The following is a 24,068-nucleotide window of genomic DNA, read 5'->3' as shown; positions in this document are numbered from 1 at the left end:
CATGAATATAACATTGATTTAAGCCTCCCCAAGCTTGAGCGATGCTTTCTCCTTCGCGAGGCCAAAAATTATGTATATAATTTCGATCACGATGAACAAGATGCATAGGGTAATACTTTTGATGAAATTCCAATTTCAATCTTCTATAGTTCCATGATCTCGTATCATCACATAGCCTATACCATAGCAATGCGTCTCCCTTCAAAGATAAAGGGAAGACCTTCTTCTTAGCAACATCATCGGGTATACCTGCAAGCTTAAATAATCCACAAACTTCATCCACATATATTAGGTGTTCATCAGGATGCTTTGTTCCATCTCCTGTAAAAGGATTAGCTAGCAGTTTTTCTATCATACCCGAAGGATACTCATAAGGAATTTCATTTCATATCATTTCAATAGGTTCAGTAGGTTGAGGAGCAACTCTTTGCTCTACTGGTCGGGGTGAAGATACCCCGAACAAGCCCCTCAGAGGATTACTTTCCATAGTAACAAGTGACAGTAAATTTCAGCACACTATATAAATTTTTCCTTACCAAATTCCACCTACCAAAGGCGCTTCACTCCCCGGCAACGGCGCCAGAAAAGAGTCTTGATGACCCACAAGTATAGGGGATCTATCGTAGTCCTTTCGATAAGTAAGAGTGTCGAACCCAACGAGGAGCAGAAGGAAATGATAAACGGTTTTCAGCAAGGTATTCTCTGCAAGTACTGAAATAAGTGGTAACAGATAGTTTTGTGATGAGATAATTTGTAACGAGCAACAAGTAACAAAAGTAAATAAAGTGCAGCAAGGTGGCCCAATCCTTTTTGTAGCAAAGGACAAGCCTGGACAAACTCTTATATAAGGAAAAGCGCTCCCGAGGACACATGGGAATATCGTCAAGCTAGTTTTCATCACGTTCATATGATTCGCGTTCGGTACTTTGATAATTTGACATGTGGGTGGACCGGTGCTTGGGTGCTGTTCTTACTTGAACAAGCATCCCACTTATGATTAACCTCTATTGCAAGCATCCGCAACTACAACAAAAGTATTAAGGTAAACCTAACCATAGCATGAAACATATGGATCCAAATCAGCCCCTTACGAAGCAACGCATAAACTAGGGTTTAAGCTTCTGTCACTCTAGCAACCCATCATCTACTTATTACTTCCCAATGCCTTCCTCTAGGCCCAAATAATGGTGAAGTGTTATGTAGTCGACGTTCACATAACACCACTAGAGGCTAGACAACATACATCTCATCAAAATATCGAACGAATACCAAATTCACATGACTACTAATAGCAAGACTTCTCCCTTGTCCTCAGGAACAAACGTAACTACTCACAAAGCATATTCATGTTCATAATCAGAGGGGTAATAATATGCATAAAGGATCTGAACATATGATCTTCCACCAATTAAACCAACTAGCATCAACTACAAGGAGTAATTAACACTACTAGCAACCTACTAGCACCAATCCCGGACTTGGAGACAAGAATTGGATACAAGAGATGAACTAGGGTTTTGAGATGAGATGGTGCTGATGAAGATGTTGATGGAGATTGCCCTCTCCCGATGAAAGGAGCGTTGGTGATGACGATGGCGATGATTTCCCCCTCCGGGAGGGAAGTTTCCCCGGCAGAACAGCTCTGCCGGAGCTCTAGATTGGATCCGCCAAGGTTCCGCCTCGTGGCGGCGGAGTTTCGTCCCGAAAGGTTGCCTCTTATTTTTTTCTCGACGAAAGACTTCATATAGGAGAAGATGGTCATCGGAGAGCCACCAGGGGGCCCACGGGGTAGGCGGTGCGCCCTAGGGGGGGCGCCCCCCACCCTCGTGGAAAGGGTGTGGGCCCCCTGGTCTTCATCTTTGGCGAGGATTTTTCATTATTTATTATAAGATATTCCGTGGAGTTTCAGGACTTTTGGAGTTGTGCAGAATATGTCTCTAATATTTTCTCCTTTTCCAGCCCAGAATTCCAGCTGCCGACATTCTCCTTCCTTACGTAAACCTTGTAAAATAAGAGAGAATAGCCATAATTATTGTGACATAATGTGAAATAACATCCCACAATGCAATAAATATCGATATAAAAGCATGACGCAAAATGGACGTATTAGTACTTCGTTTTCCGTTCTTATATGTTCTGTTTCAATGTGTGTATATATGCTTTCCATTCTGTATATGTGGATGATAATAGCTAGATTTAAATTAGTATACAAAAACAGATAGAAAATGGAATTCATAATATATATATATATATATATATATATATATTATTCATTAGTTCATCACAGAATATATATATATATATATATATATATAATATCATCACATATACGTGATGATACTTAACTACTAGGTATAATGCATAAAATTGAAAACGAACAATACTAAAACTAATAATTCCTCCTGGGGCTAGTATTCTGGCAGCCCCTCGCCAGCAGCTCCCTGATGCGTGGCTATAGGATCTAAAGTATGTCTAGAGGGGGTGATTAGACTACTTGACCAAATAAAAATCTATCTTTTTCCCAATTTTAAGTTTTGGCAGATTTTAGCAACTTAGCACAAGTCAAGCAATCAACCTACACATGCAAGTCTAAGAGTATAGCGGCGGAATGTAAAAACATTGCACATGAAGGTAAAGGGAGGAGTTTGGAGGGAGCAAACGCAATGTAGACACGAAGATTTTTGGCGTGGTTCTGATAGGTGGTGCTATCGTACATCCACGTTGATGGAGACTTCAACCCACGAAGGGTAACGGCTGCGCGAGTCCACGGAGGGCTCAACCCACGAAGGGTCCATGAAGAAGCAACCTTGTCTATCCCACCATGGCCATCGCCCACGAAGGACTTGCCTCACTAGGGTAGATCTTCACAAAGTAGGAGATCTCCTTGCCCTTACAAACTCCTCGATTCAACTCCACAATCTTGTCGGAGGCTCCCAAGTGACACCTAACCAATCTAGGAGACACCACTCTCCAAAAGGTAATAAATAGTGTGTTGATGATGAACTCCTTGCTCTTGTGCTTCAAATGATAGTCTCCCCAACACTCAACTCTCTCTCACAGATTTGGATTTGGTGGAAAGATGATTTGAGTGGAAAGCAACTTGGGGAAGGCTAGAGATCAAGATTCTTGTGGTTGGAATGGTATATCTACGTCTCAACACATGAGTAGGTGGTTCTCTCTTATAAAGTGTATGCTAGACATGTAGGCACGTTCTGATGGCTCTCTCCATTAATGAAGAGTGGGTGGAGGGGTATATATAGCCTCCACACAAAATCTAACCGTTACACACAATTTACCAAACTCGGTGAGACCGAATCATGAAACTCGGTCAGACCAATTTAGTTCAAAATGTGAACGTTAGGATTTTCGGTGGGATCGACATGTCAACTCGGTGGGACCGATTTCATTAGGGTTAGGGCATAACATAATCTCGATGAGATCGATCACATAAACTCGATAAGACCGATTTCTGTAATAGGCAAACAGAGAGTTGGTCAGGCAAACTCGGTGGGACCAAATCACTCATTTTGGTGAGACTGAAACGTTACGAAAGGGAAACGGAGAGTTTGCATTGCGAACTCGGTGGGACCGATCGCTCATCTCGGTTAGACTGAAACATTACGAAGGGAAACAGAGAGTTTGCAATCCCATCTCAGTGAGACCGAGATCCCTATCGGGGAGACTGAACTGAACTCGATGGTGCCGGATAGATCAAATCGGTGGGGCCGAGTTTGACTTTTGGTTTGGGATATATATGGATATGAGAAAGTTGTTGTGGGCTTTTGGAGCATATCACTAAGCATTTTGAGCAAGCAAGCCATTAAGCAACACCTCATCCCCTTTTAATAGTATTGGCTTTTCCTATGGACTCAATGTGATCTTGGATTACTAAAAATGAAAATGTAGAGTCTTGAGCTTGAGCCAATATGTGTCCTTCGCATTTTGAGGGGTCCACATTCCTAGTCCATGCCATGCCAATCACTGAACTTTCTGAAATGATCACCTTGAAAGAGCATTAGTTCAATGAGCTATATGTTGTTAGGAATTACCAAAACAACCTAGGGATAGTTGCACTTTCGATCTCCCCCTTTTTGGTAATTGATGACAACATATAGATCAAAGCTTTGACAAATGATAATAAGATTGAAATGCATTGTCCTTTGAAAAGTATGTGATAATTAAGAGCTCCCCTAAATTTGTGCATTATTTAAAATTTGCTTTTGAATGCAAATGCGCAATCAATTAGGATCATGGGTTACTCTTCCATGTCACATACATATTGGTGGAGCGCTCAAAATGATAGAGAGTAAAAACATGCACTCATCACCAAGGCAAAGTGAATGATCATATATGAGATATAAATAATTGCATCATTCAAGCACAAGTATTAATGTAGGATATGATCAAACACATGATCATACAAGTATCTCACGCACATAGACATAAAGTATCATCCAAGCAAGCACACAAATAAGTATCAACCAAATAGAAAAGAAGGAAAAAGAAGCAAAGCTCTCTTTCTCTCTCGAAGCCTATGATCTATACACTTTCTCCCCCTTTGGCAATAAGTTACCAAAATGCTCGAAAATGCATAGTGCTATGCGTCTCTCTAGGCTTGATCTTCGGGAGGAGGCGTTGAGAGGACTCCTAGGATGAATGCATCTGTTGAAGTTGTTTGAGCTGGTGGAGTGGCAACTGGAGGTGGCACTGATGCTGTGGCTGCAGGTGCTGAGGCAGTTGCTCTTGTGTCAGCTATGGGCACTGCAGCAGATCAATGCCCTCTTGGCACTCTCTGAAAGGCATCTGTGGTAGTCTGCCTTTTCCTCTCCTCAACTTCTTCCTGGAGCTGCTCAACTGCTGTTGCATCTTTGTCACCTTCAAATCAAGATCATAGAACTTAGTCTCAAAGATCCTTTCCAGGCTCTCTTGGTTTTGAGTCAGGGTGACCAATCCTTTCTCAATCCTCAAGGTTGCTTGAATCGGATATGCAAGTTGATATTGTTTGGTCTTGAGAAACACTTGAGATGCCTCTTCAGCACTTGGCATCTTTGCTACTTTCTCAGCTTTAGCTTTCTCTCTTTTCTCTTGTGCATGTGCAGATGTAGGATCTTCTTCAGTCATGACAACAATGTTGTCCTCAAAATCTGGTCTCAAGGGTAGATGTTCCTTGTCCAAAAGATAAGTTCATGTGCCCATCTTGCAGTTGATGAGCATTTGAATGTGTGGAGCATACCCACATGACCTCTTTTGATCTGCAGTTGTCCTCTTGATTGTTTCCACAATCAGGCTCATGACTTTGAATTTTTGGGGCACATCAAACAACTGCAGCATGTTGATGGAATGGCCTCTTATCATCTTGTGATCTCCAAATTTGGGCAACAAGGTATGCCTCAAGATGGTGTTAATTGTGGCCAAACCAGATAACAGATAATGAACAGATCCTAGCTTATGAGTTTCCAGGGCTTTGTCAGGAATTTCTTTGTACATGTTGGCCATTGAGTTGTGGTCTTTCTTCTTCTTGACATATACATCCAAGTTATCCTCATGCTCTTTAGGGGCATTGATCAATTTTTTCCCACTCAGGGGCATTGAAAGTGCAACTATCCCTCGGTGGTTTTGGTAATTCCTAAGAACATATAGCTCATTGAACTAATGCTCTTTCAAGGTGATCATTTCAGAAAGTTCAATGGTTGGCATGGCATGGACTAGGAATGTGGACCCCTCAAAATGCTAAGGACACATATTGGCTCAAGCTCAAGACTCTACATTTTCATTTTTAGTGATCCAAGATCACATTGAGTCCATAGGAAAAGCCAATACTATTAAAAGGGGATGAGGTGTTGCTTAATGGCTTGATTGCTTAAAATGCTTAGTGATATGCTCCAAAAGCCCTCAACCACTTTCTCATATCCACATATGTCCCAAAACAAAAGTCAAACTCGGCCCCACCGATTTGATCTATCCGGCGCCACCGAGTTCATTTGACATAGCCATAGCCAAAATCCCTAGTAAGTTCGGTCTCACCGATAGGGATCTTAGTCTCACCGAGATGGGATTGCAAACTCTCTGTTTCCCTTCGTAACATTTTGGTCTAACCAAGATGAGCGATCGGTCCCACCGAGTTCGCAATGCAAACTCTCTGTTTCCCTTCCGTAACGTTTCGGTTTCACCGAAATGAGCGATTCGGTCCCATAAAGTTTTCCTGACCAATTCTCTGTTTTCCTATTACAGAAATCGGTCTTACCGAGTTTATGTGATCGGTCTCACCGAGATTACGTTATGCCCTAACCCTAATGAAATTGGTCCCACCGAGTTGACATGTCGATCCCACCGAAAATCCTAACGTTCACATTTTGAACTAAATTGGTCTGACCGAGTTTCATGATTTGGTCTCACCGAGCTTGGTAAATTGTGTGTAACGGTTAGGATTTGTGTGGAGGCTATATATACCCCTCCACCCACTCTTCATTCGTGGAGAGAGCCATCAGAACGTGCCTACATGTCCAGCATACACTTTATAAGAGAGAACCACCTACTCATGTGTTGAGACGTAGATATACCATTCCAACCACAAGAATCTTGATCTCTAGCCTTCCCCAAGTTGCTTTCCACTCAAATCATCTTTCCACCAAATCCAAATCTGTGAGAGAGAGTTGAGTGTTGGGGAGACTATCATTTGAAGCACAAGAGGAAGGAGTTCATCATCAACACACCATCTATTACCTTTTGGAGAGTGGTGTGTCCTAGATTGGTTAGGTGTCACTTGTGAGCCTCCGACAAGATTGTGGAGTTGAACCAAGGAGTTTGTAAGGGCAAGGAGATCGCCTACTTCATGAAAGATCTACCCTAGTGAGGAAAGTCCTTCGTGGCCGATGGCCATGGTGGGATAGACAAGGTTGCTTCTTCATGGACCCTTAGTGGGTGGAGCCCTTCGTGGACTCGCGCAGTCGTTACCCTTCATGGGTTGAAGTCTCCATCAGCGTGGATGTACGATAGCACCACCTATCGGAACCACGCCAAAAAATCTCTGTGTCTACATTGTGTTTGCTCCCTCCAAACTCCCCGTTTACCTTCATGTGCAATGTTTTTACATTCCGCTGCTATACTCTTAGACTTGCATGTGTAGGTTGATTGCTTGACTTGTGCTAAGTTGCTAAAATCTGCCAAGACTTAAAATTGGGAAAAGGATAGATTTTTATTTGGTCAAGTAGTCTAATCACCCCCTCTAGACATACTTTCGATCCTACAAGTGGTATCAGAGCTTTGGTCTCCATTTGCCTTGATTTTCATAGCTTTGGTGATCATAGCCTTGGTTTCAGAACCTAGGAGAGTATGGCATCTAGCGAGGGAAATTAAAACCATAGAGGTCCTTACTTTGATGGTACTAATTTTGCTAGTTGGAAGCATAAGATGAAAATGCATATTCTTAGACATAACCCCGCCGTTTAGGCTATTGTGTGTATTGGCTTGCAAGGTGAATTCTTTGATGGGAGAGAACCAAACTGTGAAGCTACCACGGAAGAGTTGAAGATACTGCAATACAATGCTGAAGCTTGCAATATCCTCTTCAACAGATTGTGCCCCGAAGAATTCAACAAAATCAGCCGTCTTGAGAATGCAAAGGAAATTTGGGATACTTTTATTGATATGCATGAAGGTACCGACTACGTCAAGGAATCCAAATTGGATGTGCTTCAAAGTCAGCTTGACAAGTTCAAAATGAAGGATGGTGAAGGTGTCGCTGAAATGTACTCTAGGCTTGCTCTCATCACAAATGAGATTGTCGGCTTAGGAAGTGAAGAGATGACCAATAGATTCATCATCAAGAAGATCCTAAGAGCCTTGGATGGAAAATATGATACCGTGTGCACATTGATCCAAATGATGCCCAATTACAAAGATCTCAAGCCAACATAAGTCATTGGAAGAATTGTTGCTCATGATATGTCACTCAAGGATAAAGAAGAGCTTCACAACAAGTCTAGTGGTGCTTACAAGGCCTCATGTGATGCTCCTACATCATTAAGTGAGAAACAAGCCTTTAATGAGAAATTGAGCTTAATGGTGAAGAATTTCAACAAGTTCTACAAGAGTAGAAGCAAAGAAAGATGTACCAAGTCAAGGCCCTACAATGAAAAAAGATCTTCTAGTCGTGAGCATGCTTGCTACAATTGTTGAAGACCCGGACACAACTCCAATGAGTGTACGGCTCCCTACAAAAGAAGAGAAGATTCACCCAAAAGGAGAAGTAGAGGAGAAGAATCACCTCCAAGAGAGAGAAGGAGTAGAGATGATCGTTATGAACGAAGAACCTCTCGGAGAAGCAAGGATTCGGAAAGGAAGGAGAGGTCATCAAGGAGCTACACAAACGAAGACATCAAGCTCACGTTGGTGAATGGGTATCCGACTCCGACTCCGACCATCACTCCGAGATTAGTTATCACTCCGACTCCGAATATACTCAAGATGAAGGTGTTGCCGGTCTAGCACTTGTGTCAACCAACTCCTAAGACATATTTGACTCACCAAATGAAGGAATTGTAATATGCTTCATGGCTAAAGGCCCAAAGGTATCACACCCCGAGTATGTTAATTTCAATAGTGATGAAGATGATTTGCTAGGTGATGATGATTTACTTGTTGATAACTCTAGTAATGAAAACTATGATGAACTTGCTATTAATCATGCTAATCAAGATAAAACGAATGGTGATGATAAGAAGGAGATTGAGCGTCTAACTAAAGAACTAAACACTCTTAAGTTAGCTCATGAAACTACCTTGGAAGATCATCGAGAACTTTTAAAGACTCATGAGAAGCTACGCTTTAAAAAGCTCAACCTTGAGCAAGAGCATGGATTCTTAAAAGCAATCAATGATGATCTTCGCAAGAGAAGTTCTTCTTACATTGCCAAGCATTTAATCTTGTCTACTTACATGCCACAAGTAAAATCTAGCAACAAGGGTAAGAAAGATTCTTCTTCTAGTAGTAACAATGATCATGTTAAATCCAATATTGTTGCTTCTAGTACTTCTCTTGATTCCACTAATGATTCTCTTAGCCAAGTTACACTTGAGCAAGAAAATAACTTATTGAAGGGAATTATAGAGAAAGGTGTTTACAAGAGCCTTGCCAGTAGTAAGCAATTTGAGGAAATTATATGAAAGCAAGGAAGACACCGGAAAAATCAAGGTGTTGGTTTTGAACGAAAGTTCAATGCCAATGGAGTTGAGTAGGAAGAAGATCAATACCCCAAGACGAAGTTTGTTCCTCAATAAGAGAAGTATGATCCTACTTCTTTTAAGGGGACACAAGCTCAAGATGATCTTCCACCATAATACCACAGGCAAAAAGGCAAGGACAAGCTTCAAGAGGAGATTGATGCATTTGAAGAAGCTCCTAAGGCCTTGGTCAAGTGGGTTCCTGTGGGGTGGTAGGTGCGACATATGCCAACGGGTGGCTTATCATTGTGGGAGCCAATAAGACGTCGGCGGTGCCTGGAAACGGGATGGGGCGAAGACATGCACGCCGACGAATCTTACCCAGCTTCGGGGCTCTCCGTGGAGATAACACCCCTACTGCTGCTCTGCGGGGTCTCCGCATGATCACTAGATGAATAAGTAGCTACACGATGCTCCTTGAGCCGTTTGGCGAGAGGAGGAAGAAGGGCAAGGCTTGCTCTCTTCTCCTCCCTACGTGGTGTCTAAAACTAGCAGGGATCGATCTCTCTTTGCATGGATGCCCCGGGGGGTTTATATAGGCCTACCCCCCGGGGGTACAATGGTAATCCGGCTGGGCGCGGGACCCAGCCATCTGTGTCTACGCTCTCCGGCTTCTGCGCCGGCTGCTGGGGCCCGCCGGCTCGTGGGTCCCGCCGGCTGCCGGCTCCTTGGTCGACAGGCAGGCCCCACTGTCCAGGGCCTTTTCGGCGGCTGGTTACTGTTGCTTAATCTTGGTGATGAGGGCTTCGCCGAGGTGGGCATGGCTACAGTGCCGCCGCCCGGCGGGCGATCGCTGTAGCCTCACCGCGTCTTGTCTCCTTAATGGGGCGTCTTCTTCGAGGGAGGTGGCAAGCCGGCTGTAGGGAGCCGACTCTATCTTGGGCCGACTGGGGGAGGCCTGGCCGCCTTCGGGTGTCTCTCTGCCCGAAGGGGCCCACCGCCTGTGGGCCGTGCCGGCGGTCCATCGTGGTTGACATCAGGGTCATCGTGGCAACAGTGCCGCGCCGGACGGGTCATGGCCACCCGTACGGCGCACTGTGCCAGGCATGCTCTGGGATTCGGGGGTGGCAGGCTTCACTGTAGCCATGCCCCATCACATCGCCGTTATGTGGATGCAGACTTCGAGGGCACGATCTTGACCGCTTTATGGGAGCCGGCTTCTCGGAGCCGGCCCTCCCACGACGTTTCTTCATGAGGGCTGAAGTCGGGCCGCCTTCCGATAACCGGCCTGGAGACAGCCGGCAAGGGGAAGGCGGCCCTGTGTCTTGGATTCCTGAGGGCCGAATCGGCTCGTAATTTTTTCAGAAGGGCCAGGGGGAGCCGGCTAGGCTACCCATGGTTATTTACTCCGACAGTAGTCCCCGAAGCTGATTGAGCATCGAGGCGGACAAAGGGACGAGAAGCTAGGTCAGCTTCCTATCCCGAGGGGCCGGCTTTTGCGTGTGCGCGCCGTCTTCGGAAAGCTCCATTTCTTATAGGCGGGAACGTGGGTCGCCCTGCGAGCGACCCCGCGCCATTCCACGGGCCACGTGGCGAGGAAGTCCTGCCAACGCACGCGCGCGACGGGACGCCGCCGCAGGCCCGGGCCCGCCACTCGCGGGCCTCGGTCCGAGCGCGGATCTTCTGCGGCCCACATGGACCGCTCGCCTCCCCGCGGTAGTTTTATTCTGCCATCAAGGCACAATAATCGCGGGACGTGGGGGAGTGGGCGCAGTTGATCCCCACATTCCCCCACGCTGCGCCTCCTCGGCTTGGCCGCGTGGTCTATAAGTAGGAGGAGGATGGGGAGCGGCAGAGGCTCGCGCGCTCTCCCTCACTCCTCCCCTTCTCGCCCTCCTTCTTCTTCTCTTTGCCGCAGCAACTCTTCGCAGCGCCGTTCCGCCGTCGCTTCGTCTTGCTCCCCGCCACGGCAACCCTTTGCCGCGCCGTTTCGCTGTCGCTTCGTCTTGCTCCCTGCCGCATTGCTCCCATGGCGTTGTCGAGCTCGTGGGATGGCTCCAACGTCCACGAGGACCACGTCGAGTTCCTCCGCCGGACGCGGCGTCTGCTTGGCGAGAACCTAGTGCGGGTTCGTCAAGCGCCGACGAGGGAGATTTCGCCGGCACCAGAGGAGGGCGAGCAGGTAATCTTCCGCTCGCACTGCCTGCACGGCTTCGGCCTCCCGGCGAGCGGATTCCTTCGAGCCTTCCTCAAATTCTACCACCTCCAGCCGCATCACCTCACGCCCAACACGGTGATGCTGCTGTCGGCCTTCGTCACCCTGTGCGAGGGTTTTCTTGGAGTTCTCCCCACGCTCGAGCTCTGGGGGGAGTTCTTCCAAAGCAAGCTCGGCACCGTCGTCGCGGGCGAGCGAGAACAATCTGTTCCCGTCCATTCCGCTGATCCAGTCGGTGAAGCTTTGGCAGAAGTCTTATTTTTATGTGAAGAACGTCGCCCAGCAAGGCGACTACGTCAACCTGCCAGCTTACGTAGCCGGCCCGCCGGCTGGGAGGCAACCTTCGTGGAGCTACCAGGCCAGGTCGCTGTCTCAGGCCGAGAACGCAGCCGTCTCCCGGCTTCGGGTGATGATCTAGTCGGAGGGCCTGACCGGGGCCGACTTGGTGGCCGCCTTCGTGGAGCGCCGGGTTCTTCCGCTCCAAGGCCGGCCTCACATGATTTGCCAGATGAGCGGCCGCTTCGACCCGTGCCGGCTGAGCACCAGGGAGATGCCTCACGTAGAGGTGTCTTACATGGTGAATTACACCTCCAACTGCAAGCTCGCCGAGGATTTGCGATACAGCAAGGAGCCGTATTCCCGCGCCAACCCTCCGCCTTCCGTAAGTTCTTTCTTCTTTTCTTCCTTTTTGTAGTCGGCCTCATGATAGCCGACTCTTGATCAATTGGTTTACTTTTAGCAGAACCCTCTTCTTCCGCCGACAGCCATGGCCGCGGGGGTAGAGCACCAGCTCCTCCCCGATCGCACGGTGGACGACACCGACGATCCGGACCTGGGAGCGGCCGCCATGGAAGACGCCATCGTGGGGGAAGGTGACGAGGCCGGGGACGCGGGACTCGGGTCCAGCTTCGAAGACTGGCCGGACGACGACGAGGTCGAAGTCGCCCCGCACCGCCAGCCGGCGCCTGATCATCAAGGCGCGGGCTCGTCCGCCGTGCCGGCTGCCCGTGGCGGCGCGCAGAAGCGCCAGGCCGCATCGACCTTCTTCGGCAGCCGGCCGAAGAAATCCAAGGCTTCCACAGCGGCGACCAAGCAGGATGAGGCGGCCGCGAAGGTGGCCCGCTTCCGCAAGGTGGTGAAGCAGCCGCAGGTGGTCTCTACGTAAGTCGTTGAATGTCTTGCGTATATTATTTTTTGTCTTTTTCGTCCGAAGCTCTTCTAAACCTTTCTTTTCTTGCCGGACAGGGCGCCGCTTTCTCTCAAGCGAGGTCTTGGCGGCTCCATAGTCGGGCCGACTGGAGGGTCCTCAAGCTCCCGCCGCGTGGACCCCCGCGCGACCTTAGGGAGGCCATGGAGCGGAACGCGCGGGAGGCGCGGGAGGAGTGGGAGGCGGCAGAGCGAAGGACCGCCCAGGCGACGAAGGAGCAGGCCGAAGCGGCGGCCAAGGCCCGGGCGAAAGCGGCAGCCGCGGAGACGGAGGCGGAGGCCTCGCACAACCGGCCTCCGCTGCTCATTGTTCCCCTCCGCGTCGTGGCCCCCAACATTCCCGTGCCCCCGTCGAAGGAGGTCGACCAAGGCCCGCCGGTGATGGAGGGGCGGGAGGACCACGTGATCTTCGTGGAGGGGGCGTTGCAGACGGCCCTGACTGGAGCGGGCCAAAGCGCCAATCAGCTGCGGCGCCAGAGCAGCCGTCCAGGGGCGAGCCAGAAGCAGGGGCCGGCCTCAAGGTGCAGCCGGCATTGCACCGGCGCGCAGGAGGTGGCGCCTCCGTGCCGGAACCACACCGAGCAGCGGGCGCCAGCCAGACGGCGGAGGCCCTGGAGGCGGCCCGCGCCAGCACGTCCGAGTGGACTCCCAGCGGGGGGACGGGCGAGCTGAACGCGGCAGCCCAGGAGGTCCAGAACCGGCTTCAAGCTCAGGCTGCCTCGCTGCAGAGATACACTCAAGAGTTTCTCTCGATGCGGGCCGTCATCCGGGTGAGTCTTCTGGCCTTGGTTATTTTATTCTTTTGGTTTCTTCCGTGGGGGCGCGTCAGCGCACCCACTGGGTGTAGTCCCCGAGTTCCGAGCCGGTTGCTGCGCAGGCGGCTTGGAACTTACTAGGTTCTGACAACTTAACTTATCCTTGCTTCCTGTATAATCTTTCAGGAGTATCACAACCTCCGTGCAGCCGCCTTCAACTCCCAGGCTCAGGAGCTGGGCAGGAGAACCGAGGACCTGACCAGCAGCCGGAGTGCGTATTTGTTTCATTCATCTCCTGTGGGGGCGCGTCAGCACACCCACTGGGTGTAGTCGCCGAGATTCGGGCCGACTGCTGAGCAGCCGGGTCGGATCTTCCTTGACGACTTCATCTTATTAATTTCCTTTGTCTTCATGCTTGCAGGAGCCAATGCCGACTTGAGGGAGCAGCTCAGCGGGGCCCAAGCCGCCCTTCGCGCCAAGGAAGCCGAGTACAGCGCCTTGGTCCTGGAGCGTGACCGCCTGGTCAAGAAGTTGGCCGACCAGGAGGAGAGCCATAAGGCGGCCCTGAAGAAGGCGCAGGACAACGAGGACGCCCTGAAGGCCAAGTTCGAGACCGAAGCGGAGGGCTGGGCTGAAGCGAAGCAGGCGCTGAGCGAGGGCTTCAGCCGTATCGAGGATCTGATCGACGGTAAGCCGCCTTCTTCACTCCCTGCTTGCCCTTTGATCCCTGATTTGTGTTCTAACTTGTGCTGCTTTTTGTTCTCTGTGCAGACTACTTTCCCGGCTACTCCGTCTTCGCCACCCAATCCATCGAGGCCCACCGCAAGGCACGCCGGCAGGCGGGGGCTGAAATCGCGCCGGACGCAAGCCGGACGCTCGAGGAGCAGCTCTTGGCAGTCCAAGCCCGGCTGCAGCCGGCTCACCATATGCTCCGCCGCCTCCAGCGCGCCGGGGCGCAGGTGTTGGCCGCCCTCTGGCCAAGCGAGACGATTCCCCGCACCCCGAATCGGACTGCCGACTGGCTGGAGGTGGCGGTTGGCCGCTTCGAGGCCTGGAAAGCGTCGGCAGCCCGGCTTGGAGCTGGGCGGGCGCTGGAGTTCGTCCGAGCCTGGTATCCGGGGCTGAACCTGGACCAGCTGCGCACCTGGCGGCTGGAGGCCGACGAAGAGTTCGAGGAGGTGCGGCCGGCTATCGCTCAGCGCGCTTCGACGATCGCCGAGTGTACTGACATCAGCGTCTTCGCTCCTGAGATCAATGACGACGGCGTTGCCCAGCCGGAGGAGTGGTTCGGGCTGGACCCGGCAGCGGGTGAAGACTCGGCAGAGGAGATCGCCTCCAGCGATGAAGGCGAAGACGGCGAAGGAGAGGAAGGCGAAGACGTTGAGCCGACTGGTGAAGTGGGCAGCCAGCCTCAGCCTGATCGTGCCTCCGGCAACAAGGCGCGTGCTAGCGCGCCCTCTGCGGGAGGCGGTGATCATGCCGAGGTTGGCCAGCCGGCCACTCCTCCAGCCGGCACTGCCGTCTCCACCAACCTACCTGACTTGCCAGTCGCTCCCTTGGCCTAGTCTGCCGTCCTTGTTTTTTCCTGCTTGTTGCCTTTTGAACAACTTTATTAAACTTGCGCAGTTCCACCCACTGGGGGTGTATTCGAACTATGTTGAATGCTGGCCTTTTGAAGGTCTTTTATGTAAATATTATTGTGTGTTTGGTTTCCATTCATGTACGCCTTTTATCCTTAGGCTGTTTCCTTTGCCGCCTTCCCCTTCTGGGAAGGCAAGTACTTGAGCTTTCTTAGATTGGAGCAAGGTGAATGGAAGCCGGCCGGCCGGCTACTCTGGTAGCCGGTCGGCGGTGGAAGAAAAACTGGCTTTTGTTATATTAGTCCGTTAGTCCCTAGCCGTTTTTCGTGTGGTCACCCGTTCCTGCCTTTAACTCTTGCCAGCCGGATAGCCGGTCCTTTGAACTGCGACTTTTGGCAAGAGAAGGCTTGGGAGCCGGCACACTACTTGTCTGACTGCGGGTAGGACTTCTAATATAACTCCAGGCGGCCAGTCCCCGGGCCGACTAGTCGAACCCGGTGCCGGACGGAAAAAGTGAATGCAATGACAAGGCCATAAGCATGATACTTTTCATTCATAGATAAAAGATGGCAGTCCCTGAGCTCTCCTCCGGGGGCCTATTGTCTCGTACTTAGTACAAAAGTTAGCGTGATATGTACTGCATTTCAACTGTAAAACCTTCGGAGGAGGTTGGCGTTCCATGGTTGTTCCGACTCCTTGCCGGAGTCGTCTCTCTTTCGTGCCTTCGGCTTCTGCGCGTCGATCAGGTAGTAGGAGTCGTTGCCTAAGGCTCTGCTGATGACAAAGGGGCCCTCCCAAGGGGCCGAGAGCTTGTGCTGGCCGGTTGTTCGCTGGATCAGCCGGAGCACAAGATCGCCCTCTTGGAAGGATCTTGGCTTGACCTTTCGGCTGTGGTAGCGGTGCAGGCCCTGCTGATAGATAGCGGACCGGCTGAGGGCTAACAGCTGGCCTTCTTCCAGCAGGTCGACGCCGTCTTCTCATGCTTCCTTGGCCTCGGCTTCCGTGTAGATGGTCACCCGAGGCGAGTCGAACTCGATGTCAGTTGGGATGACCGCCTCGGCACCATATACGAGGAAGAAAGGAGTGAAGTCGGTTGACTTGTTTGGTGTAGTGCACAGACTCCAGAGGACAGCCGGCAGCTCATCGAGCCAATAGCCGGCTGAACGCTCCAGTGGTACGATCAGTCGGGGCTTGATGCCGGAAAGGATGAGGCCATTGGCTCGCTCGACCTGGCCGTTTGACTGTGGGTGGGCAACGGAAGCTAGGTCCAACCGGATGCCTTGCATCGCGCAGAAACGTGCCAAGGCTCCCTTGGCGAAATTCGTGCCATTGTCCGTGATGATGTTGTGTGGTACACCGTACCGAGTTGTTATATCTGCGATAAATGTCACGGCAGTCGGCCCATTCAGCTTCTTGATCGGCTTTGCCTCAATCCATTTGGTGAATTTGTCCACGGCGACAAGCAGATGTGTCATGCCGCCGCGCGCCGTTTTGAACGGGCCCACCATGTCCAGTCCCCAAACGGTGAAGGGCCAAGTGAGGGGAATGGTCTTGAGTGCTGAAGCCGGCATGTGTTGCTTGGAGCTGAAGAGTTGGCACCCTTTGCAATGTTTAACTAACTCCTTGGCGTCATCCAAAGCAGTCAGCCAAAAGAAACCATGGCGGAAGGCTTTGGCGACGAGTGATCTTGAGGCCGCATGGTGGCCGCATTCTCCTTGGTGGATGTCTCCGAGGATTGCAGTGCCCTTCTCTTGCTCGACGCATCGCTGGAGGACCCCAGTGACACTGCGCTTGACGAGTTCTCTGTTGACGATTGTGTATGCTCCGGCTCGGCGTTGGACTTGTCTTGCCTCTACTTCGTCAGCCGGCAGATCTTGGTTTATTAGGAAGTTGAGGATGGATTGAGCCCATGATGGAGCTGTGACTTCTTCTATTGCCAATGCGACTACTGCGACCAGGGCGGGCAGGCTGGGTGGTGAAATGTTGGAGTCGGTCGCCGCCTGTCGTGTTGGTGCAGTCTCCGGGCCGACTACCGCAGTCCCCGAGACGGGTGTGGCAGTCCCTGGGTCGGGCGTAACTACGGAAGTCCCCGAGACGCCTGCTGATGTCCCCTGGCCGACTATCGAAGTCCCTGGGTCACCTTCTTGGTTCTTCGAGCCGGGCCCGGCTGTATCGGGGTCAGGCGGTACGAAGATGGAATCGGACTCTGGAGATGGCTTGATAGACGGCTTGAGGAGGCGTTGTAGAGAGACACCGGTTGGTATTGCTTGCCGAGTGGCGCCTATTCGAGCCAGGGCATCAGCTGGCTTGTTGTCGGCTCGTGGTACATGGAGAAACTCGCATCCTTCAAAATACCCGCTGATCTGCTGAACGAGGAAGCGGTAGCTTGCCATATTTGCGTCCTTGGCATCCCAGTCGCCAGATGATTGCTGGACCACCAAGTCCGAGTCGCCATAACATAGGATCCGGCGAATGCCGAGTTCTTTGGCAAGCCGGAGCCCGTGTATGAGCGCCTCGTACTCGGCCACGTTGTTGGAGGCGGCAAAGTGAATTTGCAGCGTGTATCTGAGCTTGTCCCCTTTGGGAGAGGTGAGGATGACGCCGACTCCCAAGCCGGTGCGCATCTTGGACCCATCGAAATGCATGCGCCAATGAGTGGAGTCGGGAGCCAGCGGTAGGTACTGGGTCTCGGCCTAGTCGACGAGGAAGTCGTCCAATGCTTGGGACTTGATGGCGGTGCGAGGCTGGTAGAAGATCGTGTAGGGGGCCAGCTTGATGGCCCATTTCGCCACCCGGCCGGATGCATCCCGGCTACCTATGATCTCGGCCAGCGGGGCGGTGCATACAACCGTGATGGGATACTCTTGGAAGTAGGGCTTCAACTTCTTGGCGGCGAAGTAAATGCCGTAGCACATCTTCTGGTAGTGCGGGTAGTTCTGCTTCGAGGTAGACAGCACCTCGCTCAAATAGTACACCGGCCTCTGGACCGGCTGGGCTCGGCCTTCTTCTGGGCGCTGGACTACGATGACGGTGCTGACCACCCGGCTGGTTGCGGCGATGTAGAGGAGCATGGGCTCTTTCTCAGTCGGCGCCGCCAGGACATGCGGCATGGCCAGCATCTTCTTCAGCTCGTGAAAAGCTTGGTCGGCTTGGTCATTCCACTCGAAGTGGTTGGTCTTCTTCATGAGGCGGTAGAGGGGAAGAGCTTTCTCTCCGAGCCGGCTGATGAAGCGGTTCAGGGAGGCCAAGCATCCGGTAAACTTCTGGACGTCTCGAAGTTTGGTGGGAATCGCCATTCTCTCAATGGCCTTGATCTTTACTGGGTTGCATTTGATGCCGCGTTCGGAGACCAGGAAGCCTAGGAGCTGGCCAGCTGGCGCTCCGAACATGCATTTCTCGGGGTTAAGCTTGATTTGGAACCGGCGTAGGTTCTCAAATGTTTCCTTGAGGTCTTCCAGCAAGGTGCCGCGCTTCTCCGTCTTCACCACAATGTCGTCTATGTAGACGTGGGCATTTCTGCCGAGTTGCTTGAGGAGGCACTTCTGCATGCAACGCTGAAAAGTGGCACCGGCATTTCTCAAGCCGAATGTCATAGTCAGGTAGCAGAAGGCTCCGAATGGCGTGATGAAGGCGGTCTTCAGGCGGTCTGCCGGATCTAACTTTATCTGGTGATACCCTGAGTAAGCATCCAAGAAACTCAACAGCTCGCATCCGGCCGTGGAGTCTATCACTTGGTCAATCCTTGGTAGGGCAAAGGGATCTTTGGGGCAGGCCTTGTTGAGGCTCGTGTAGTCTATACACATGCGCCACATGTTGTTCTTCTTTAGCACGAGGACCGGGTTAGCGAGCCACTCTGGAAAGAAAACTTCCATAATAAAGCCGGCTACCAGAAGCCGGGCTATCTCCTCTCCCACAATCCTGCGTTTCTCCTCCGACAATCGGCAGACAGGTTGTTTGACCGGCTTTGCATCTTCTCGGACGTGTAGTTTGTGCTCGGCAAATTCCTTCGGAACACCCGGCATGTCCTTGGGAGACCATGCAAAGATGTCCCAATTCTCACGGAGGAAATCGGCGAGCTCGCCTTCCTATTTGCTGCTTAGGTTTGCCCCGATGACGGCAAACCTCTCTGGGTGCTCGGGGTCAAGAGGTATCTTCTTCGTCTCCTTGGCCGGCTGGAAAGATCCTTGAGCATCATGCTCCTTGGGATCGGGGGACAAGGCCGACTGCTTGCCGGCTATGGCCACGACTCGGTCCATCATCTTCTTTTCTTCGGCAATCACAAGGGACTCGGCCAGCCGGCTACTGGCTGTTGCGCACTCAGAGGACTTCTTGTAATCGCCGGCTACGGTGATGACGCCTTTGGTGCTCGGTATCTTCATCTTGAGGTATGCATAGTGGGGAACTGCCATGAACCTGGCCAAGGCAGGTGGGCCAAGCAATGCATGGTAGGGGCTCTCCAGGTCCACCACTTCAAACCAGATCGCATCCCGGCGGAAATGCTCCTTGTCCCCAAAAAGTACATCAATCTTGATCTTACCAATGGGGGCGCAGGACAAGCCGGGTACGATGCCATGGAACACAGTCCGAGTAGGCACGAGTTGCTTTGTCTTGACATTCAGCTTCTCCATGGTGTCACGGTACAGGATGTTGATGCTGCTCCCGTCGTCTATCAGCACGCGGGAGAAACGGGCAGCGCGTCTATCCGTTGCAAGGGTGGCATCCAAAACCAACGCATAAGAGCCGAGAGACAGCATCACCTCTGGGTAGCCGGTCCGGCTCCACCTGATAGGTTTTTCTGACCAGTGCGTGTGCTCGGCGGGGTTGGCAGCAACCATGCTGACTTCTTGGTGCGCTCGGCGTTTGTTGCGCCGGTCTTCGGGCTGGCTCGTAAAGATGACATAGGCGGCATGCTCGTCGGGGAACTCATCGTGCACGGCTCCGACTGTGGGCCGAGCGGCCGGCGGCTGCGGAGCCGGAGGCGGTGCGAGCCCTTCGCCTTTGGAGATTCGGGTGAGCCAGTGGCACTTCCAGGTCGTGTGATTGGACGGCTTCGCGCCGCTGTGGAACTTGCACGGGGCGTCGAGAGTCTGTTCGTAGGAGAAGGCCGGCTGCCAAGCCGGCTTGCCGCCCCTCTGCTTCTTGGGTGTGGGCCGCGCTTCAGGCTGCTCATCTTCGACTGTTGCCACCTGCCGACTGGTGGAGGGCGGCACGGGGCCCTTGCGCTTGTGGTCGTTCTGGTGTGGGCATCGGCTGGAGTCCCCAGCCGGCGTCTTGGGTGCCGGGTTGAGTACCTTTCTGGACGCGTCTACCCGGAGTTCGGTCTTCATCGAGGAGTCGGCGGTGGCGTACTTGTCCGCTATGACCAGAAGCTCGTCCAGGGTAGTTGGCTCGTCGCAGAGGAGCTTGTGCTTGAGGAGGGTGCCTTCTCGGCACCCGACAGTGAAGTATTCTATGGCTTGCACCTTGTGCACCCCTTCGCAAGAGTTGTGGAGCTCGGCCCAACGCATGAGGTAGTCGCGAGTGGACTCAGCGGGGCCTTGTACGCACAAGGAGAGCTGTCTGGGCTTGGGAGCCCGCTTGTAGGTGTTGGTGAAGTTGCGGACGAAGGCTTCTGTGAAGTCTAGCCAGCTGTTGATGTTGTATGGCTTGAGGCTGTTGAGCCAGGTCCGCGCCGTGCCCTACAGCATGAGGGGCACGTACTTCACGGCAACGCGCCTGTTGCTGTTGGCTATGCTAACCGCCGTGGAGTAGTCGATCAACCAATCTTCCGGCTTCATGGAGCCGTTGTACTTGGGCGTGTCTCTTGTGAGCGAGAACCCTTTGGGGAAGGGCTCGTCACGGATGCGGGGGCCGAAGCAAGGCGGGCCGACATCGTCTTCTTCTTCTAGCGCCAGGGATCGCGCCAGGCGGTCGATCCGATGGCGGGCGTCGTTCTCGCCGACTCCTTCGCGGCGACCTAGCCGGCCGCTGAGAGTCAGATGCGCAACAGGCGGCGGGGTGGGATATCTGTCTCCACGGGGCCGGGGCGGAGGCGGGTTGCCCCGCCACTCCACGGCCCGGGGGTGGCCTTCTGCGTCTCGCTCGATGGAGATTTGGGTTCGGCTTCGGCTGGTAGCCGGCTCTATGTCGCGCCGCGCGCGGGTTTTGCCCGTAGTCGGCGTCCGGGACGTCACGCCATGATCTCGGCACGGGGGAGGGCTTTCCGCGTGGGCGTCGGCTTCGTGCCGCCGCGCGGCTGCATCGATCAGCTGCTGGATGCGTCGGGTCATGTGGGGGAGTTCTTCGGCTCCCAGCCCATCCAGCTCGTCTACGGCCGCCTGGGCGGCGTGCAGGTTCTCGAGTGGAGTGGTGTAGACTGGGCGGTCGAATCCTAGCGTATCGGCGACGACAACGCCAGCCCGGCTGGGCCCGCCTGGGGGCGGCGTGCCAAAGGCGGCGCGGTTGGCCTCGCGTCGGTGGGCCTCAGCGAGGCATCTCATGGAAACCAACTTCCGTCCCTCCGCGAGGAGGGCAAGGCGGCGAGCTTCCAGTGCTTCAGCGTCGGCATCGGCCGGGAAGGGGATGAACAAGTCGTGGACCGCCGCGTGCGGGGCGTCGTGGGTGCTTTCGTCGGAAGCACCGCCGTGGCCGATGACCATCACCTCGGTGGTGACAGCGTCGTAGCCATCAACCCGGGGAAGCGGGTCGTTGTAGATTGCGACGTCGGTGAGGAAAGTGTCGAGTGAGGCCATGTCGGAGTCGACAGGCATCGGATCGGTGGAACCAACTGACTCCAAGTCCATGGCAGGCTCGTCGGAGACGTGGAGCTGGCCGAGGAGGTTGACGAGGTGGTCGGTGCCCGCGTCGGAGGCGAGCTCGTCGGAGATGAGGGTCTTGTCAAGGAGATCGGCGAGGTTGCTTGCCACACAGATGTTGGTGATGCCTTGTAGCGTGTCGTGGCAAGCGCCATCGGGCGTGCCGGGCTGGCAACGCTCGCGGGGGAGGAAGAGGGTTCCCGTCCAGAATAGGTCTCCGGACGACGGTGCACCTGGCCCCACGGTGGGCGCCAAATGTCGGGTGGTAGGTGCGACATATGCCAACGGGTGGCTTATCATTGTGGGAGCCAATAAGACGTCGGCGGTGCCTGGAAACGGGATGAGGCGAAGACATGCACGCCGACGAATCTTACCCAGCTTCGGGGCTCTCCGTGGAGATAACACCCCTACTGCTGCTCTGCGGGGTCTCCGCATGATCACTAGATGAATAAGTAGCTACACGATGCTCCTTGAGCTGTTTGGCGAGAGGAGGAAGAAGGGCAAGGCTTGCTCTCTTCTCCTCCCTACGTGGTGTCTAAAACTAGCAGGGATTGATCTCTCTTTCCATGGATGCCTCGGGGGGTTTATATAGGCCTACCCCCCGGGGGTACAATGGTAATCCGGCTGGGCGCGGGGCCCAGCCGTCTGTGTCTACGCTCTCCGGCTTCTGCGCCGGCTACTGGGGCCCGCCGGCTACCGGCTCCTTGGTCGACAGGCAGGCCCCACTGTCCAGGGCCTTGTCGGCGGCTGGTTACTGTTGCTTAATCTTGGTGACGAGGGCTTCGCCGAGGTGGGCATGGCTATAGTGCCGCCGCCCGGCGGGCGATCGCTGTAGCCTCACCGCGTCTTGTCTCCTTAATGGGGCGTCTTCTTCGAGGGAGGTGGCAAGCCGGCTGTGGGTAGCCGGCTCTATCTTGGGCCGACTGGGGGAGGCCTGGCCGCCTTCGGGTGTCTCTCTGCCCGAAGGGGCCCACCGCCCGTGGGCCGTGCCGGCGGTCCGTCGTGGTTGACATCAGGGTCATCGTGGCAACAGTGCCGCGCCGGACGGGTCATGGCCACCCATACGGCGCACTGTGCCAGGCGTGCTCCGGGATTCGGGGGTGGCAGGCTTCACTGTAGCAACGCCCCGTCACATCGCCGTTATGTGGATGCAGACTTCGAGGGTACGATCTTGACCGCTTTATGGGAGCCAGCTTCTCGGAGCTGGCCCTCCCGCGGCATTTCTTCATGAGGGCTGAAGTCGGGCCGCCTTCCGATAGCCGGCCTGGAGACAGCCGGCAAGGGGAAGGCGGCCCTGTGGCTTGGATTCTTGAGGGCCGAATCGGCATAATTTTTTCAGAAGGGCCAGGGGGAGCCGGCTAGGCTACCCATGGTTATTTACTCCGACAGTTCCCAAGACTACATCAAGTCCTTCACGGGCGATGGCCATGGTGGGACAGACAAGATTGCTTCTTCATGGACCCTTCATGCGTGGAGCCCTCCCTAGACTCGCGCAACCATTACCCTTCATGGGTTGAAGTATCCATCAACGTGGATGTACGATAGCACCACCTATCAGAACCATGCCAAAAATCTCCGTGTCTACATTGTGTTTGCTCCCTCCAAACTCCTCCCTTTACCTTCATGTGCAATATTTTTACATTCCGCTGCTATACTCTTAGACTTGCATGTGTAGGTTGATTGCTTGACTTGTGCTAAGTTGCTAAAATCTGCCAAGACTTATAATTGGGAAAAGGATAGATTTTTATTTGGTCAAGTAGTTTAATCACCCCCCTCTACACATACTTTAGATCCTACAGTGGCGTCTTCCCAGTGCGGAGGCAGTACTCTGCCTCCTATGCCTCACAACACTTGATGTACTGATCTGCCTCTTGCTGGCAGACAAGCGCGAACGATCTTGCCATTTTGTTGGGCGCCCACCAGAGCTCCTCATCAGTGGCACGCTGGAGCTTATCGGCCCACCTCCATGCAGCGATGAGGCGCCCAACGCCTTTGACCTTCCTCACGAAGTACCCGTCTTCGTACACCTCCTCCACACGATGACGCGCCCGGCCCCAAAAGCTCCGCCGCCTTGTTTTTTCAGGCGACATCATAGGCTTCACAGGCCGCCTGGTACCTGGTTTCCTTTGATACGTCTCCAACGTATCTATAATTTTTGATTGTTCCATGCTATTATATTATTTGTTTTGGATATTTTATATGCATTAATATGCTATTTTATATGATTTTTGGGACTAACCTATTAACCTAGAGCCCAGTGTCAGTTTCTATTTTTCCTTGTTTTAGAGTTTCGCAGAAAAGGAATACCAAACGGAGTCCAAACGGAATAAAACTTTCGTGGTGATTTTTCTTGGACC

General features: G+C 52.9%; 1 protein-coding gene across 1 annotated transcript in view; it reads right to left on the bottom strand.

Moving 5' to 3' along the window:
• The window catches only part of LOC123083768 (uncharacterized), a 71,010-nt gene extending 49,311 nt beyond the window's left edge, over positions 1–21,699 (bottom strand). The window contains exon 1 of the mRNA XM_044505702.1: positions 21,537–21,699. Within this exon, the coding sequence (XP_044361637.1) occupies positions 21,537–21,699 (163 nt within the window). The remainder of the gene's footprint in view (positions 1–21,536) is intronic.
• Between the last annotated feature and the right edge of the window lie 2,369 nt (positions 21,700–24,068).

The sequence above is a fragment of the Triticum aestivum genome, chromosome 4A (assembly GCF_018294505.1).
Source record: "Triticum aestivum cultivar Chinese Spring chromosome 4A, IWGSC CS RefSeq v2.1, whole genome shotgun sequence".
Classification (NCBI taxonomy): domain Eukaryota; kingdom Viridiplantae; phylum Streptophyta; class Magnoliopsida; order Poales; family Poaceae; genus Triticum; species Triticum aestivum.
Note: the sequence above shows the minus strand (reverse complement) of the source record. Positions and strands in the feature narration are given on the sequence as shown.